At 37.4% G+C, this 20,290-nt stretch overlaps 1 protein-coding gene across 5 annotated transcripts in view; it reads right to left on the bottom strand.

Moving 5' to 3' along the window:
- ARID1B (AT-rich interaction domain 1B) overlaps window positions 1–20,290 on the bottom strand; it is an 835,793-nt gene that overhangs the window by 123,464 nt on the left and 692,039 nt on the right. For 4 of the 5 annotated variants that reach the window (XM_075203385.1, XM_075203384.1, XM_075203383.1 and 1 more), the window contains 2 exons: window positions 5,730–5,839; window positions 4,924–5,082 (listed from right to left, as the gene is read on the bottom strand). In XM_075203385.1, coding sequence (XP_075059486.1) covers window positions 4,924–5,082; window positions 5,730–5,839 — 269 coding nt within the window. The remainder of the gene's footprint in view (window positions 1–4,923; window positions 5,083–5,729; window positions 5,840–20,290) is intronic. The other variant, XM_075203386.1, reaches the window with a different exon arrangement.

Here is a 20,290-nt window from a genome sequence, read left to right on the forward strand (position 1 = left end):
GTTCTCCTCTGGAGTGTACTATCCGCTGAGTCTATTGCCATCATTGACTGTGTTGGTTCTCCTCTGGAGTGTACTATCTGCTGACTCTATTGCCATCATTGACTGTGTTATCTCATGCTGGATTTCTTCAAGAGACTTTCTATATTGGCAGTGTTGTTCAGTCATTTATACAGTTATATTGTGCATATTACTGTGGATCAAAGTCAAGGTGCCCGTGTATATATTGTGTTGCAGTCTCTCCCCGTGCACCTCCTCACATATATATTCAGTGGTACAACTTGCTAGTAGCAGACCACTGACTCCTGTTTACAGTTTCACCCGTTCCAGTATCCTCTCACATAGCAGTGGTACAACTTGCTAACGCAGACCACTGACTCCCCGGATACCTCCACTTGGATTCCATTCCTTCACTCAGACAGCGGTACAACTTGCTATCCGCAGACCGCTGACTCTCATCACCTCCTCGTTTCTGTTGGACATTCCTCCTCACTATAGCAGTGGTACAACTTGCTACCGCAGACCACTGACTACCTTCACGTGTCCTTTGTCCATACAGTTCCTCGTGTATTACTACTTCCATATTGCCGGTGCTGCTAGTCATAGACTTTCCTGAGCATCTCATCATCTGCTATTTCCTGTTCCGTGATCACCCTGCTACCAGAGTACCATATTACCACCTATACTGCTCTGGTAAGCCTATCACCTGGTGATCCCTGGGTAAAGACTCCTAGTGCCCGTGACAACGGGGCTAATTTGGAATAATCACTTCCACATTTAACCAATTGGTGATAATACACTATGTTTGGCGCTTCCTTTTTCTGTTTTTTTTTATATATATATATATATAGATATATAAATATATATATATATATATATGTATAGATATATATATATATATATATATATATATATATATATATATATTCAATCAATGTTTGTCATATTGATGTTCCTGTTTGCAAAATATAAATATTGTTGTTTATTTATAGGGTGGCCCAACAAAGTACCACGGTGCCATACATAGTAGTACAAGCAAGGTAGCCATAGTTCACATAAACAAACAAAAGTGCACAAAACTTTACATAGAACAAGTAAAACTGAAGAGCGAGCATAACAAATACTAGTAGTAATATATGAAGCATAACATAAATCATATTACAAAGGGTGATTCCCGGGCAATTACAAGGATGGTAAGGGTTGTCAAAGGTATAAGGGAAGGGTAGGAATGAAATGGGAAAGAGGGAGTAGGGTGGAAACAGGAGGAAGGTGGGCCTTGCTTGTAAGAGCTTAAGATCTACAGGATTGGCAAAAACAAACACACAGATAAAAAGGATTAGAGTGAACCGGGCTCTCTGTGTCTACAGGGGTGGGGATCCTAGGTTGTCTAATGGATAATTCAACTGATTTAATCTGCCTGCTGTAAAGCATTAATGAACAGCATTCATGTAAGATAAACCGAAAACAATCAAAAAAGAAGACACACTTTTGTGGTTTGCACTATACATTGTATCCCCTTCAACAATAATACCCTTTTTTAAGCATTTTAAAATGAAAAAAAAATATATAAAGTACTGTAAACAGTAGAGTTATAGGCAGATACGCCTATACTTGCTTTATGAATGTATCAAGTTATTTTTTTCTGCACCATATACATGGGCCTACTGAAAACAGTTCCTCATTTGATATTCTCTTTTATTAAGCATGGAATTGAGGAAACGATCCTTAATATATAGCGGCTGATAATTTGCACTAGACAGAGCAAATTAAATAATTAATTGATTGCTAAGGATTACAGCTAATTAATGCTTCTTACGCCACAATATTAAAGTAGGTTGCATCAATTTACTGAAAGATTATATGTTGTAGAGCCATTTCCACTGATTAAAACAAGAACATTACCATTTTATAGGATATAACATTCAAAACTTACCACCAAAAATGTTATAGGTGTCATGGTTTCCACTGCAGTATATGGAGAGCCAAATCTCTATAATTGAAAGTTATTGAGACAGTGACATCTGCAGGGTAGGAGAAAGTACTGAGTGCTTTTAAAAGGGAGGAATTAAATAATAACCTAAATGACTCAGTTCTTTCTAATTAAACTGCAAAGTTCAATTCTAATTTTATAATAAAAATAACATAATATTTTAATTACACCAGATCTAGAGTTTACAACAAGCTAGACCAGTGATGGCTAACCTATGACACTCCAGGTGTTGCAAAACTACAAGCCCGAGAATGCTTTGCCAGTATATAACTAGCTGATAGCTGGCAGAGCATGCTGGGATTTGCAGTTTCACAACACCTGGAGTGTCACAGGTTAGCCATCACTGAGCTAGACCATTCTGACACTTTTAACGACCTCAGTCGGTGCAGACTTCTGTATTAAACTGATTTGAATTACAGCACACTAGATAGGTGTCTAGTAGATTGTCAAATAGTTTACAAATGGATAACAATACTATTTTAATTCAAAAATGTATGTACAAACATGTTTCACATTTCCTAACATTACAACATCTAATTTAGCACTTAGCAAAATTAGCTAATTTTAACTATTGTAAATTAGCTTTAGATTACAATCTTTATTAAGTCGTCCCACTTCATTATCTATTTACACTGGAACAATATTGGGGAATGAGATCAGTTTTCTGTTTTGCTTATTTCTTCCCATACATTAAAAGGACGAGATAATCTGAAATTGCCTGTCTTTTGAATAAGATCAAGTGTTCACTTTAACTACAGTACAAATCTGATGACACCAACAACCAAACGCAGAGCAACTTAAGATAGGTGGAAAGCTGGTTGCTCGCCCATTCGTCAAGCAACTGGCTCTGTATTTAATTTGGCCACATACTTAACACGAAGAGCAATATCAACTAAGCAGTTTAAGTCAAGAAGGATATTACATAAGGTTAGTTCAACAACACACATTAAATAGCAAGCGCTGTAGACTTACTGAAATATACCGAAAGATAGCCACATATATATTTGGATTTAGTAAATGATTTCCATAGAGAGAGTGCAATGTTAGAGCGCTTAGAAACAATCTACAGGTATAACACTTATATTCGAAGGGGCCGATGCAGAGTGGGAACGTAAGCCAATTTGCGCATGCTCAGAATCTAGGCAAACACAAATATGCCTATGCAGACCGCTGCGTATCTGACGTTTATGCCCACCTGCAGAGTCGCAGTAACATGCATATAGGCCTACTATAGGGCAGATGTCAATATCCGCTGCTGCTGCTGCTGACTTGTTGTGACAAGATGAGTCTGATTTGCATCACCTACCCTATCTCTCACTTTGGACCTACACAAAAGGAATGTGTGCAAATGGACGGCTTGTTTAAAATATTATCCTTGTGTTCCTCTTTTTACTACCTTTTCTATATTTGGGCTATGGTCAGGGTGGGGATGAAAAAAGGGGTGCCCACAGTATTGTTAAATAAGCCAGGTTGGTTGCAGTTATTCATCCCACTACATTTAACAGATTGCAGAATGGAGGATACACAATTTCCTGACCTCCACCCCCTTTCCCCAGGACAAACAGGAACTCTGCAATTCTTAAAGCCCCTAAACATCACACATGCTTGTAAGGAGTTAAAATGAGGAGCTGCTATTCATCAACTGGAATTAAGAATCTCGTTAACCAGTTCTGGCCATATTGTTCTTTTTTCAGCAGGAGAGAGCTACACATAGGAGGAATCCTTATCCCTGCCCATCACCAAACCATCTTTCCACCACAACCAATCCTGAAACAAGCTGACCAGAGACTACCCCTGCAGGTGGGATTTCCACCTTGGAAACTTTAGAGGAGCCTGCAAAGCGGACTAGAGGATAATCAAAGATTTCATGAGATTGGTATAGAGTTTTTGTCACCAGTTCCACAGTGACTCCTGCGTAACCCGCAATTTATTAATACATCGTGCACTCAAGTATCGCTACTCCATCCGGAGTTGCTTGTGGATCTGTTCACCTGATGGAGCAGGGAGACTGGGGTTCAGAGTCCTATCACATTGATAGAGAGCATTAGCCGAGCAGACGGGAACATCAGGAGATAGAGACGGACCACAGAGATTTAATTCACCTTGGATGGGAGTTTTATCTATACTGCCGCGAGATTGCAAAAACCTCTTGGGAGTTCATTGTTCGGAGGGATTCGGAAAATCTGAAGACTAGATTACCCAGGTAACTGCCTCAGGGCCACTGAACTCTGCTACAGCTTGGTTGGAGCGTGAAACTTTAAGTGGAAATATTTCAATTGCAGCATATTTGGGACTTTGGAACCTTACGTGGGTAGATTTAAAACCGCTGCTGAACCATGGAACCAAAATAATCCTATATCTATCTATATATCTTTGAGTAACTATTGTTTACATTAGATGTTCATCTTTTGTAATAAAGATAATATTATATCCATCTTCTCACTTAGACTGTGTGAACATGAACCCCCAGATAACAGGACTTCTCTCTAGGTTCCTACCCTAACTTCATTGTATCATCAAACTTGTCAGAAACCACTCACATATGATGTAGAGGCGGACACATCTCAAGATGCGTATGGATCTGCATATGGGAGGAAATACTCTCATGTTGCAAACAACTCTGCATCCGCCCCTAAGTGTCTGTTCTTTTACACTCTAAAGAAATAATGGGCAAGCACATTTTAAAGTGCTAATTAACATTTTGTGATATATACTGATTGTACATTAAATTGAGATTATTTTAAGCTGTTCAGTATTTTTGTCAATGGTATGCTGTGAACTTTTTCCAGTAGAATAGACACATTTTGTTTTAGCCAGGTTTAAAAAAAAAAAACCCACAAAGAAAAAAACACAAAAATAAAAAAAAGATACTTAAGGCATGCTAACAGTAATTAGAATTATTTCCAATTATAAAATAACAAAATAGGGCCACTTACAGGGCTTGATGCAGTCTTTGGCCAGCCTGGGCTGTTAATGCTATCACTTTCATCTCCATGAAAGGAGGAGATGTTAGCGGAGCTTGGGGACAAAGGGGAAGAAACTGGCAGGTTGCCTGGGGTTGGGGGCTGAGATATACACTGTGAACTGTAGCTATCCTGTGATAGAAGAATACAAAACAAAATGTGACAAGAGCAGGGCAAAACAAAAATAAATAGATCAACTGGTAGTGCAAAAATGTTGCATGTATGGAAAAAAGGGTGAGATAAAAAGACAAGCATATAAGATGCATGATTGTTAATTTGTTGACTAGCAATTAGTGCAGATTTGGCAAATGCTTGGCTAGTGTTACAAAGCCACCATGCCTACTTCAAGCAAACATGAAATGCTTACGCATGGATTGCCTCCTCAATAAAAATAAGATACAAGCTGCTTGCCCTATTTTTGAAGTGGGGGGAAGCAAATGATTATTTTTTGCCTATAGTGCTGTTTAGACGGCCAACAACAGAAGCTTGAACTGAAGGCAAGAAGGGGAAAATGGCTGCAGTTGAGAAACCAGTCACAATAGCCTTGTCCAAACCCCAAGCTTAACATCCCCAAGCTCATATTCACTGCTTTGCTTAAATGCCATTAGTACTAGTAATTTTCAGATCCAGACCATCTAAACAAATACAGGCTCGCAACATAGATGCACACATGCATCAGAGAAATAAACAGAAAAAGGGAAAAATGAATCAGATAATGGAAGACAATATGGGTGACATAGCGAGGCCATAAAACCACTACCACATGCAGAAGGGAATACCTTTGTCTTTGTTTCAAGAGGAGGTGGTCCATCTTCTTTGCCATCAAGTTTCAGGGAAGAAGGCAGTTTAGACTCGCCAGGATTCATCATGTCTACAAGACCTAAGTGACCTAAGGAAAAAAAAAAAAAAATCAAAATATATTTTATTAACTTAGGCCCGATGGCTAGTCTACCTCTCTTGAAACTTATTTACATAGCAACATTTCTCTGGGCCGGGATGTGTGCAAGCCTGGAAAACGGAACTTGGCTTTCACACTTTGGATCAACCCTGGAATAAGATATTTATTAGAAACATAAAAGTAACCAGACGTACTGACATTCACTTCAATGTGCTTCAGTCCTATGAATGTTCGTACTTTACAAGCTAGGAAAAAATGCCTGTTTGATGCCCCCTTAAAGTGGGACACACTCTTGTTTGGTTCACATGTGCTGAATCTAACGAATGATTTTCATTGACCTTTATGCCACCACCTGCTTTAAGGTATACCTGATGCCTAAACACTGTGCAGGCATCTATTTTAGGGGTGAACCAGTATTCTGCTTATGCATAGACTAATGAACTGTTAAAGCTGCATTCTTATGAATATTGCTCTGCCCACAAACTGGCTGTCTCCACTATGAGTATGCAATATAATATAAAACACAAAAAAAGAAAAAAAAACAATCATGAAAAAACATTGCCAGATGCAAATATAGGGAAAGGTAGTCTTCTATTTAGGAACACATCCAAATAAATTTACAAATATACTAAAAACCTTTCAAAGACTAAACTTGACCTTGATTACGCAGTTCACTGCGAATAATATCCTGGCCCTGCCCTCCATTGCACAATGTCACAAACTGCAGCACTGCGCAGTGTGGTCATAACCATGTTGACGTGATTAACGTCATCACACTCTCCTTTCCCTGCACTTGCCCCTTGTACATCCCCTCCAGACGGGAGGTCCAAAAAGTAAAAGAGTAGGCAAATTTGTTAAAAAGATAATGTTGGTACCAGCTCAGATTTTTAAATTGGCTGGAAGAGTTTATGCTTATAACTCCTCTCGAATTTCATAATAATAATGCATTTCTGCAAAAGCCTGTATTATTTAAAGCAGATTACTTTTCTATTTAGATGACAAAATATGGATATAGAAAACAGTATCAGTGAATTTTGCTGCCCCCAAAAACTAAAAAACTACACCCTAAAATATTGCCATGCCAGATCAGCCACAAAGTCACAAATCAGCAGCCCAGAGAATAAAAGAAAAAACCCAAAAACAAACTATGAATGACATGAAGCAACCAGGCAAATGAACACCGAAAAAAATAAATATCACAGTCTGAGTTTGTCTTCTAGAAATTATTATTGCACATGGTTGCATATTACTGTGTTTTAAATAATTAGATTTAATTACAGCAGTGAGAGCCTATGCAGGACCCTGGCGAACAAACTGGCAAGCACCACAGTGCTAATTTGCTAATATCTGAACCATCACTGCAGGTTTGTAATAACCATATTACTGCTAAAAACACTACCCAGCCATGTGCTATGTACATTTACAATTATGTGTTATTAGGCCGGAAACCAACTTTTATCTTATTGCAGTGGAAAAATAACTATGCTATGCTGATATTAAGTGATCTGGAAGTAAATCTTGACATCATGTTCTTAATCTTGCTTCTACAATAAGGGATGGCCACAGCTCAAACCATTAATGAAGATTTGTAGTTAGAGGTAATTCATGATCTATTCCAGAATGTTCATTGTTAGAAAAATGTTGGCTATTAAGCATAATTTACACCACGTTTCATTATGTTCACTTAACTCTTCGCATAGCCTCTACTAAATACCACACAATCGTATGGTAATTTCCAGTTTCAAAATGGTGTATATTAAAAAAAAAATTCCCACATGTTCTGGGCAATATTATAGCAATCTGCCCATGTAAACCCAGAATATTTTATCCAAATTATTATATATCATGGGCATTCTGGTTCTATCAGGCTCATGTATGTGACATTCACATGTGACAATATTTTATAGCTTAAAACATGTATGTCAACATTCACAAATATGTTTGGTAATTTAATAATAGCAAGATTGACCTTAGATATTTTTGATAGCCCCTTCAATTTAAAATAAAAAAACAAAAAAAAAACCAAACATTTATAACATAGTATATCTAGTAAAAAATTATTGCATTGTTCTATGAAAATTAGCTTTGGCCTTTCAACTGCCAAATCAATATGTCAATATGTTAGTGTTTTAAGCTGGGAACACACTACACTGTTTTCGTCCAATAATCGGCTCAAACAGCCGACATACGACCGCTTGTTCAAAAGTCGGGTCAGTGTGTGTAGTGACACGATGGTCGAAAGTCTGCCCAAATGGACGATTATCGCCTCATTTGGTTGGTCGTACCGTTTAATATTTTCGGTCCAATCTCGTTTCCGCTGTGTAGTGTGTATAAACTTCCGACCGATCCACAACAGTGAGTACGAAATTACAGTCATTGCTCACGACAACATGGCTGTAAAAAGTCGCTAAAGGGACGTCCACTCTTCCCTTTATCGTCCTAAACAAGGCTAATGTGTATGAAGTCCATGGACAGAGCGATCGGATCATCGAACGCATGTAAAATCACTCGGCATAAAAAGTTGGTCGAAATTTCTGTAGTGTGTACCCAGCTTTACTCTGCTGATAAGAAAGACATAGGTCTCCTGATGTCGGCTAACCCATCCATATAAACATTCCTTATCCAGTTAAGGCATAGCACTAACACTAAATAGCTTTGTACATAAAAGGCACCAAAATTGTAACGATAAAGCTGGGTACACACTACACTGTTTTCGTCCAATAATCGGCTCAAACAGCCGACATATGACCGCTCGTTGAAAAGTCAGGTCAGTGTGTGCAGTGACACGATGGTCGAAAGTCTGCCCAAATGGACGATTATCGCCTCAATGGTTGGTCGTACCGTTTAATATTTTTGATCCAATCTCGTTTCCGCTGTGTAATGTGTATAAACTTCTGACCGATCCACAACAGTGAGTACGAAATTACAGTCATTGCTCACGACAACATGGCTGTAAAAAGTCGCTAAAGGGACGTCCGCTCTTCCCTTTATCGTCTAAAAGGCTAGTGTGTATGCAGTCCATGGACCAAGCGATCGGAACATCGATCGCATGTAAAATCGCTCGGCATAAAAAGTTGGTCGAAAATTTCTGTAGTGTGTACCCAGCTTAAGTCTTTTGCAGTGTGTTGCTCAGAGGGATTTTTCTACTTGCTGCAAAAGCAAACAAAATCAAGGTACTTTACACCATTTGGTTCACACTTTCTCTGTATGCACTGTGAACACTGGGCATTCTGTGGTGTTACCTGAGATCCAAAGACTGTCTTGCGTTTAAAGTAAATGTCTGTGCTTACAGTATCTGCATTCAGCAAACCCTAATTTTGTGCATATTTGCAGGGTTTGTAAAGCACCCTCAGCATGATACAGAATGAATGCCTTAATTTGTTTTTGATGATTGACATCCTTCCAGGTGTTGAAACATTGCATGTAACCTTATTAACTAACTGAATGCAAACATTTAATGTACATTAACTTTAAGTTGATATTTTAGGGTTATGGTACAAATTAGGGTGGCAAACTGAAGACAAACATTTTTCAAGAAAATAAAAGCAAAATGGTTTGTTCTTCCTTATGTAAAAGCTGTTACTCTTTTTCAAGAATAATTAAACAATACTTGAGTAACATTAAACCTGTGATAAAGTGTCATAGATTATATTAATATGATAAATGAATTACTTGCCAAAATTTACATTAATATGTGAGTATTGATATCTTTACTTCAGAATTCTAAAACTACATTAAAATAATGAAATATCCTTACATTATTATATAAATCACAGAGGGTAAAGTAGTACTACACTACTGCAAAAAAGTTGTATCTATAAGCTATAAAATATTGCAAAGCAGGAATGTTTTATTTGTGGCACATTCCATCCAATATCAATGGAAACATTGTTATAATAAGGATAATAGAAGACACCATGGTTTTGTGTGTCCAATGTATTTTGTCTTTGAGCCTTTACATAATCAATGTCCTGATAAATTCTGTTATCCTTATTGTTGTACAGAAAGGGATATTAGCCCATATATATATTACAATCATCAAGTCTGCACAACACATCATACTGTATGGTCTGATATCAAATTAAAACAAATCACAGATATTTTACACACACATTAATTTTTAGTAACCTAACCTGTTATTTAATATTAAACTTGCCCATATTTATAGCATCTAAAGCATGGTAAGTCTTCTGTGTTGCACAAGCATCTGTTACAAACAAATGACAATGTATCAAACATATTTTACTGTAGGGGAAGAAATGGTCAAGTGATTTAAAGATAAAAAAAAAACCTGTAGTACTGACATTAAATCTTTCTTTAAGTTGACTATTCCACTATAGTAAATAAATCTATAGAGAGGGGCAATCTGCCATCTGTTTGCTACAGGTAATATTCACAGCTTGCCATGTAAAAAGCTAAATAAATAACTGTTGCTAATATTGAGCCATAATTTAGGACTGTTTAAATGTGCAGAAGTAATTTTGTGGCAGCATGGCAGATAAAAAAAACCATAAGTCACCACAACTCAAACACAATATATATTGTACAGCTGCTTACAGAGGACAAAACAAATTAATATTTGTTTGGGTTATGTTGCTTTGTAATAAAATGAAATATTTGAAGCACATTATCGCTGACAATTTTTACCTACTTACCTACATTTTATCCAAAATGTAACACAGATATAAATTGGATGTATGAACTTTGTTTCAAATGTAGATGCATACTAACACAAAGTCTGGGACCGGAAGAAGCCCTCTGTAATCTCCTTGCCCCCCTCTCTTCTAATGCACTGAAGATGGGCTCTGGATGACTGCTTATCCTCCAATGCATTTGTTGGGAACCACTAGAATCAGTCCCAGCATTTCCTTTGAAGGCTGGTTCCCACTAGCATTATTAGTATTACCAGAGCCAGAGCAACTCCTGTCAGACATTCCGGTGGCATTACACTAAAGTTCACCGATAGGAGAGTGGCAGTAATAGGAATTGCATTCAGCAATGCTAAGTGGCATTTATGGTTGCGCCAAATGCTGGTTACCAGAAGGTGCATTTTGGTGGAGGGAATGAAATCCTAAGTATTCAGTGAATGCTTTGTATTTTTGGGGGAGTGCAAACTGATATTTTTTTTATTTATTTTGGCAACAGGTGGTATTAATATTTTGGGGACACAGACAATACAATATTTTATGGTGGCAAAGGTTGGTGTGTAATAATTTTGTGGACTTAGTGGGGGCACAGGCTGGTATGTAATTATTTTTAGAGGCAGAGGCTTTAAACACAGGAAGGTATAATCTGGGCACAAGTTGGTGTAATCGTTTTGTGGGGACAATGGTTGGTGTAATGTGAGAACAGGCTGGTGTAGTCCTATGTAGGGCACACTGGTTATGTAAACAACAAATCAAAAAATGACTAAGTCCACGGCGCAAAACAATGTATCAAATCCGAAAGGCAGCCTGTAGCAAACTATATAGGAAACACCAATCCCTATCAAATATATATATACACACAGCAAATTTGCAAACAGGCGCCAATCATCTGTAAGTTCACCAAAATATATAGAATCAAAAAAGTCCAGAAAAATATATGTATAAATGTAGAGGAAGTCCTATGTTCCAAAAGGCACAGTAATGGAATCTTCTGATCAAGTCAAGTGTTCCAATATTCCTCATAGGTCATACATGTAAAAAAGAAGGAGAAAAAAACATAGTGCAATCCACATATATAAAGAATGTAGATGGAGGAGAAAAAAAATCCCTATGTACTCCGTGCAATAGTAGATAAACGGGAACACCTCACGTGATGATGGGTTAAACTTAACCCCTCAGGGTTGCGCACTCACCAAATAGTATAATAAAAACAAGCCTGTACATAAGATAGAACTCCCCAGGCTCGTCGGTCCTCCAATCCACAATATCACTCGACAATAACGGACAGGCAGCGCAATCAGATTATGTCCAAGATGTAACTCCCCACAAACATCGATCCAGCAATGCAGAGCTTCCTTCAATTAAATTGGACTCCAAAAAAGGAAAAATGCTCCATAGTGTGACAACATATGGGTAATTTATTACAGACAATTACAGATGAACAAATAAATAAAACGTCAGGCGGGACCTGATCAGTAGGGATAGATGGACCCTTACCGTGCTCAGAAGGGCAAAAAGCGTGTCACAATGTAATGAGTCTAGTCCCGGGAAACTCACTACAAAGCTCCGTTCTGCCAGTAATCACCACTCGATCAACGGAAGCAGGAACACCTCTCACTGCAGGTCTCACGTCTGACGTTACAAATCTCCCGTCAGCCAACGCGTTTCGGCTCCTCTAGAGCCTTTCTCAAGGCATATACTCGGGATGGTAGTCTATACCACTTAAATAGTGGCCGGATTGGTGATACATCCAATCAAAATCTTCATTAAATAATTGGATGATTAACCATATAAACACATCATGTAAAATGAACATCGACATATAAAAAAAACAGACATCAATATATAAGAGACAATCTGTGCAAAAATGCATATATAAAAATAAATATATTAAAACATATTAAAAAATATAAAATCAAAATTTAAACTTAGGCGTCTCCCATCCACAACATTACCCAAGGTACTCCTGCTTAGCTTCCTTCATAATACACGTAAACTTTTGTTCTCACCAATCAACATTTCAAGATTATTCATCAGTCAAAAACCACTTAAGCTCAAAATCTTGATTTAAGCCTTCTGGCATAAGGGTCCCCAAATCATAAATCCATCTCATTTCACGTTTAGCGAGGGCAGTAGTCGTATCTTTCTGTCTCCAATTACCCTCTACCTTATCTATGGCTAAAAAATTCTTCAAACCATTCACCATACATTTATGGTGACTCTTAAAATGAGAGGATACTGAGTGGTTATCAAAGCCCTTTTTTATGTTGCGTAGATGCTCAGACAGTCTAACCTTCAAAGGTCGTGAGGTTCGCCCAACATAAAAAAGGCCGCACTTACATTCCAAAAGATAGATCACATTCGGGGTGTTACAACTTAAAAAGGATTTTATCGAGTATTTACGACCTTTTACTTCAAAATGAGAAATTTTATTCTTCTGATCTGAAAACGTGGCTTTGCACATAGCGCAAAGTCCACATCTAAAAAATCCCTTCGAGACTATGCCCGATCTTTTTACATCTGTAAGTGCACTCCTCACCAGATTATCTTTCAGGTTGGGGGCACGTCTATATACAAATTTTGGGCACTCTGGAATTATATCCGTTAATACCGGATCCTTTTTTAATATATTCCAATGCTTCCTTACCACTTTTTCTATTTGCCTATATTGAGTGTTGTATTGTGTGACAAATGAAATATGGTTATGCTTTGCTGTGCTAGCTTCAGAACGTGTCTCTAAAAGTGTATCCCTATCTTTCCCATTCACAGATTCTATAGCTTTATCCAAAAGTTCTTCTTTATAGCCTTTACTCAAAAAGTGCTTTTTCATCCCATTAATCTGTTCTTCCAACACATTCTTATTAGAGCAGTTTCTTTTAAGTCGTAAAAATTGTCCCCTAGGAACATTATCTAGCCATCTATAGTGGTGGCCACTAGTAGACGAAATGTATGAATTACAGTCAGTTGGTTTTCTATATGTTTTCGTACATAACTTATTATTTTCAACATAGATATTGAGGTCTAAAAAATTGACCTCTACTAAACTAATATTGAATATAAATTCCACATTAATCTTATTGTCATTAAGACCATCACAAAAGAGGTTGAGACTAGCAAGATCACCACTCCAAACAAAAAAGACGTCATCTATGTATCTCATCCAGGTCACCAGGTTCGCTCCAAGCACGCCATCCTGCCATATGGCCAAATCCTCCCAATATGCCAAAAATAAATTGGCGTAACTCGGAGCGAACCTGGTGCCCATAGCAGTCCCATTGCGCTGGATATAAAAATGTCCTTCAAAATAAAAATAGTTATTAGTTAGAATAAATAGGATACTCTCCAAGATAAACTCCTTAGTAGAGGAGTATGTGTCATCTCTATCCAAAAAATGTTTAATAGCATTCAAGCCATCCTCATGTGCAATCACTGTATATAGTGACTTAATATCTGCAGTAACAAGGTACCAACCCTTTTGCCATTCAAAATTCTTTAACTTTCTAAGGACATCTCCTGTGTCTCTAAGATAAGAAGGGTTCTTTAACACTAACGGTTGCAATTGATGATCCACCCAAAGGGATAAGTTAGATGTCAAAGACTTGACTCCGGCCACAATAGGCCGCCCTGGGGGATTCTGGACATCCTTGTGGACTTTAGGTAGTACATATAACACCGGAGTGATGGGATGGGTGATTGTAAGAAATCCTATTGTCTCAACATCTAAAATCCCCTTCTCTCTATATCTCTCAAATATAGTATTGAGTTCTAATTTAATTCTGTCTGTGGGGTCTTTTTTTAAAATATTGTAAGTTTTCTCATCTCCCAGTTGTCTAAATATTTCTGCTATATATTTCTCCCTATCCATGAGGACAATCCCTCCACCCTTGTCGGCAGGTTTAATAACCAAAGAAGGGTCATCCTTAAGGGTTTGCAGTGCATCTCTTTCCCTTTTCGTAAAATTTGGTTCCGGATTCTTTCTAACGATGGACTCCAAATCTTTTTGGACCATTTTCCCAAAACAATCAATAAAACAACCTCTATTGAATGTGGGATTGAAGGTGGATTTTCTCTTAAAAGGAGTTTGTGCAAAGGGGGGATCTACTACCTCTAAGGAGGTAGATGTCTTCGATTTCATCTGAAAAAACTTTTTTAGAGAAATAACCCTCATAAATTTTTGTAGGTCTATAAATAATTGAAAATACTCAATTTGGTGACTAGGGGCAAACTTAAGACCTTTAAGTAACACTTTTCTTTCATCCTCAGTAAGAACATGATTACTAAGGTTGAAAATCTTTATTTCCTGTTCTTCCCCAAAAACCTCTTTTTCCAAAAGATTTCTTTTTTTCTTACTTTTATTAAGTCTTCTCCTATTAGTTTGGATAATCCCACCTCTTTTCCCCCTTTTTCTGTTCTTTTTCTTTTTTAACTTTTTTAACGGAGTACAGATCTTTATCATTTTCTGCCCCTGAAGTTCCTCCTCTGATCTAAAAAATCCCTACTTGTACTAGGAGGAGAACTCTCATCTTTCAAACAATCATAAGGGTTCTTGTGGAAGAAGGATGGAGAGCAGGTATCTGTCAAAGGGATTCTCCTATCTTCATTAGATCTAATATAAGGATCCTCTTCAAAAAATCTAGGTTTGTACCTGGGGGATACATAGGGGACTGTTCCCCTATGTGTCTTAGTCCACTTATCTCTCCTATAATAGGGGGCATTTTTTCTATAATCTCTTCTTGGAGGACTACGTCTCTCCTTCTCAGTTATGGGATGAAGATAAGATTGAGAATTTTGTCTCAAATCGTGTCTATCTCGTTCACGGAGATCTCTTCTATGTTTTTGTTGATATTTACTTCTATCATAGTCTCTGAAGCGACCAGATGTACCATCCGTATTAGGAGACCATGGGTCCGCTCTAAACCTAAATCTCCTACTGGGAACCTCCTTAGATGGTTTCCCCTCATCGGAAAATAATTTTGGGGTTACAGGTCTTTCCCCTACCTTAAGTTTGTCTCTAATATATTTATTATGTTTTCTTAGAGTAACTTCTCTCGTGTCCTTCACTATTCTAGAAATGATCTCTCTTTCACTTGTTTTATACTCCTCTAAACCTGCAAAAGGAATGGTAAGGCTCTTAAGTTCTTCTATCTCATGTTCCAATTTAAGCAATTCTTTTCTTCTTTCCCTTAATACTAGATCAATCAATGAAAAAGAGCAGACATTCAAAATGTCTGCCCACTCTCTCTTAAATTCCTCAGACGAATTTCCAAAAGAGGGATGTTTCTGTATTTTTAAACCTTTCGGTATGATCTGATCAGCAAGATATCTCTCTAAAGTGATGGTTTCCCACCATATCCTATTCTCCTTAATCAATAAACTCCCTAATTTCTTCATAACATTCTCCAAATCTTCATCAATCAATTCGATCTTGTCCATATCATGCTTAAAAATTTCTTCTACTTTTTGTCTCCTAGTATCTCTATGTTGATACATGGTGCTGCCTGGACAAAGGCAAAGGTGTAACCGTACGTAAACAACAAATCAAAAAATGACTAAGTCCACGGCGCAAAACAATGTATCAAATCCGAAAGGCAGCCTGTAGCAAACTATATAGGAAACACCAATCCCTATCAAATATATATATACACACAGCAAATTTGCAAACAGGCGCCAATCATCTGTAAGTTCACCAAAATATATAGAATCAAAAAAGTCCAGAAAAATATATGTATAAATGTAGAGGAAGTCCTATGTTCCAAAAGGCACAGTAATGGAATCTTCTGATCAAGTCAAGTGTTCCAATATTCCTCATAGGTCATACATGTAAAAAAGAAGGAGAAGTTTCCCGGGACTAGACTCATTACATTGTGACACGCTTTTTGCCCTTCTGAGCACGGTAAGGGTCCATCTATCCCTACTGATCAGGTCCCGCCTGACGTTTTATTTATTTGTTCATCTGTGTATGACCTATGAGGAATATTGGAACACTTGACTTGATCAGAAGATTCCATTACTGTGCCTTTTGGAACATAGGACTTCCTCTACATTTATACATATATTTTTCTGGACTTTTTTGATTCTATATATTTTGGTGAACTTACAGATGATTGGCGCCTGTTTGCAAATTTGCTGTGTGTATATATATATTTGATAGGGATTGGTGTTTCCTATATAGTTTGCTACAGGCTGCCTTTCGGATTTGATACATTGTTTTGCGCCGTGGACTTAGTCATTTTTTGATTTGTTGTTTACGTACGGTTACACCTTTGCCTTTGTCCAGGCAGCACCATGTATCAACATAGAGATACTAGGAGACAAAAAGTAGAAGAAATTTTTAAGCATGATATGGACAAGATCGAATTGATTGATGAAGATTTGGAGAATGTTATGAAGAAATTAGGGAGTTTATTGATTAAGGAGAATAGGATATGGTGGGAAACCATCACTTTAGAGAGATATCTTGCTGATCAGATCATACCGAAAGGTTTAAAAATACAGAAACATCCCTCTTTTGGAAATTCGTCTGAGGAATTTAAGAGAGAGTGGGCAGACATTTTGAATGTCTGCTCTTTTTCATTGATTGATCTAGTATTAAGGGAAAGAAGAAAAGAATTGCTTAAATTGGAACATGAGATAGAAGAACTTAAGAGCCTTACCATTCCTTTTGCAGGTTTAGAGGAGTATAAAACAAGTGAAAGAGAGATCATTTCTAGAATAGTGAAGGACACGAGAGAAGTTACTCTAAGAAAACATAATAAATATATTAGAGACAAACTTAAGGTAGGGGAAAGACCTGTAACCCCAAAATTATTTTCCGATGAGGGGAAACCATCTAAGGAGGTTCCCAGTAGGAGATTTAGGTTTAGAGCGGACCCATGGTCTCCTAATACGGATGGTACATCTGGTCGCTTCAGAGACTATGATAGAAGTAAATATCAACAAAAACATAGAAGAGATCTCCGTGAACGAGATAGACACGATTTGAGACAAAATTCTCAATCTTATCTTCATCCCATAACTGAGAAGGAGAGACGTAGTCCTCCAAGAAGAGATTATAGAAAAAATGCCCCCTATTATAGGAGAGATAAGTGGACTAAGACACATAGGGGAACAGTCCCCTATGTATCCCCCAGGTACAAACCTAGATTTTTTGAAGAGGATCCTTATATTAGATCTAATGAAGATAGGAGAATCCCTTTGACAGATACCTGCTCTCCATCCTTCTTCCACAAGAACCCTTATGATTGTTTGAAAGATGAGAGTTCTCCTCCTAGTACAAGTAGGGATTTTTTAGATCAGAGGAGGAACTTCAGGGGCAGAAAATGATAAAGATCTGTACTCCGTTAAAAAAGTTAAAAAAGAAAAAGAACAGAAAAAGGGGGAAAAGAGGTGGGATTATCCAAACTAATAGGAGAAGACTTAATAAAAGTAAGAAAAAAAGAAATCTTTTGGAAAAAGAGGTTTTTGGGGAAGAACAGGAAATAAAGATTTTCAACCTTAGTAATCATGTTCTTACTGAGGATGAAAGAAAAGTGTTACTTAAAGGTCTTAAGTTTGCCCCTAGTCACCAAATTGAGTATTTTCAATTATTTATAGACCTACAAAAATTTATGAGGGTTATTTCTCTAAAAAAGTTTTTTCAGATGAAATCGAAGACATCTACCTCCTTAGAGGTAGTAGATCCCCCCTTTGCACAAACTCCTTTTAAGAGAAAATCCACCTTCAATCCCACATTCAATAGAGGTTGTTTTATTGATTGTTTTGGGAAAATGGTCCAAAAAGATTTGGAGTCCATCGTTAGAAAGAATCCGGAACCAAATTTTACGAAAAGGGAAAGAGATGCACTGCAAACCCTTAAGGATGACCCTTCTTTGGTTATTAAACCTGCCGACAAGGGTGGAGGGATTGTCCTCATGGATAGGGAGAAATATATAGCAGAAATATTTAGACAACTGGGAGATGAGAAAACTTACAATATTTTAAAAAAAGACCCCACAGACAGAATTAAATTAGAACTCAATACTATATTTGAGAGATATAGAGAGAAGGGGATTTTAGATGTTGAGACAATAGGATTTCTTACAATCACCCATCCCATCACTCCGGTGTTATATGTACTACCTAAAGTCCACAAGGATGTCCAGAATCCCCCAGGGCGGCCTATTGTGGCGGAGTCAAGTCTTTGACATCTAACTTATCCCTTTGGGTGGATCATCAATTGCAACCGTTAGTGTTAAAGAACCCTTCTTATCTTAGAGACACAGGAGATGTCCTTAGAAAGTTAAAGAATTTTGAATGGCAAAAGGGTTGGTACCTTGTTACTGCAGATATTAAGTCACTATATACAGTGATTGCACATGAGGATGGCTTGAATGCTATTAAACATTTTTTGGATAGAGATGACACATACTCCTCTACTAAGGAGTTTTATCTTGGAGAGTATCCTATTTATTCTAACTAATAACTATTTTTATTTTGAAGGACATTTTTATATCCAGCGCAATGGGACTGCTATGGGCACCAGGTTCGCTCCGAGTTACGCCAATTTATTTTTGGCATATTGGGAGGATTTGGCCATATGGCAGGATGGCGTGCTTGGAGCGAACCTGGTGACCTGGATGAGATACATAGATGACGTCTTTTTTGTTTGGAGTGGTGATCTTGCTAGTCTCAACCTCTTTTGTGATGGTCTTAATGACAATAAGATTAATGTGGAATTTATATTCAATATTAGTTTAGTAGAGGTCAATTTTTTAGACCTCAATATCTATGTTGAAAATAATAAGTTATGTACGAAAACATATAGAAAACCAACTGACTGTAATTCATACATTTCGTCTACTAGTGGCCACCACTATAGATGGCTAGATAATGTTCCTAGGGGACAATTTTTAACGACTTAAAAGAAACTGCTCTAATAAGAATGTGTTGGAAGAACAGATTAATGGGATGAAAAAGCACTTTTTGAGTAAAGGCTATAAAGAAGAACTTTTGGATAAAGCTATAGAATCTGTGAATGGGAAAGATAGGGATACACTTTTAGAGACACGTTCTGAAGCTAGCACAGCAAAGCATAACCATATTTCATTTGTCACACAATACAACACTCAATATAGGCAAATAGAAAAAGTGGTAAGGAAGCATTGGAATATATTAAAAAAGGATCCGGTATTAACGGATATAATTCCAGAGTGCCCAAAATTTGTATATAGACGTGCCCCCAACCTGAAAGATAATCTGGTGAGGAGTGCACTTACAGATGTAAAAGATCTCGGGCATAGTCCTCGAAGGGATTTTTTAGATGTGGACTTTGCGCTATGTGCAAAGCCACGTTTTCAGATCAGAAGAATAAAATTTTCTCATTTTGAAGTAAAAGGTCGTATAATACTCGATAAAATCCTTTTTAAGTTGTAACACCCCCGAATGTGATCTATCTTTTGGAATGTAAGTGCGGCCTTTTTTATGTTGGGCGGAACCTCACGACCTTTGAAGGTTAGACTGTCTGAGCATCTACGCAACATAAAAAAGGGCTTTGATAACCACTCAGTATCCTCTCATTTTAAGAGTCACCATAAATGTATGGTGAATGGTTTGAAGAATTTTTTTAGCCATAGATAAGGTAGAGGGTAATTGGAGACAGAAAGATACGACTACTGCCCTCGCTAAACGTGAAATGAGATGGATTTATGATTTGGGGGACCCTTATGCCAGAAGGCTTAAATCAAGATTTTGAGCTTAAGTGGTTTTTGACTGATGAATAATCTTGAAATGTTGATTGGGTGAGAAACAAAAGGTTTAA

The sequence above is a fragment of the Mixophyes fleayi genome, chromosome 3, assembly GCF_038048845.1.
Source record: "Mixophyes fleayi isolate aMixFle1 chromosome 3, aMixFle1.hap1, whole genome shotgun sequence".
NCBI classification, from domain to species: domain Eukaryota; kingdom Metazoa; phylum Chordata; class Amphibia; order Anura; family Limnodynastidae; genus Mixophyes; species Mixophyes fleayi.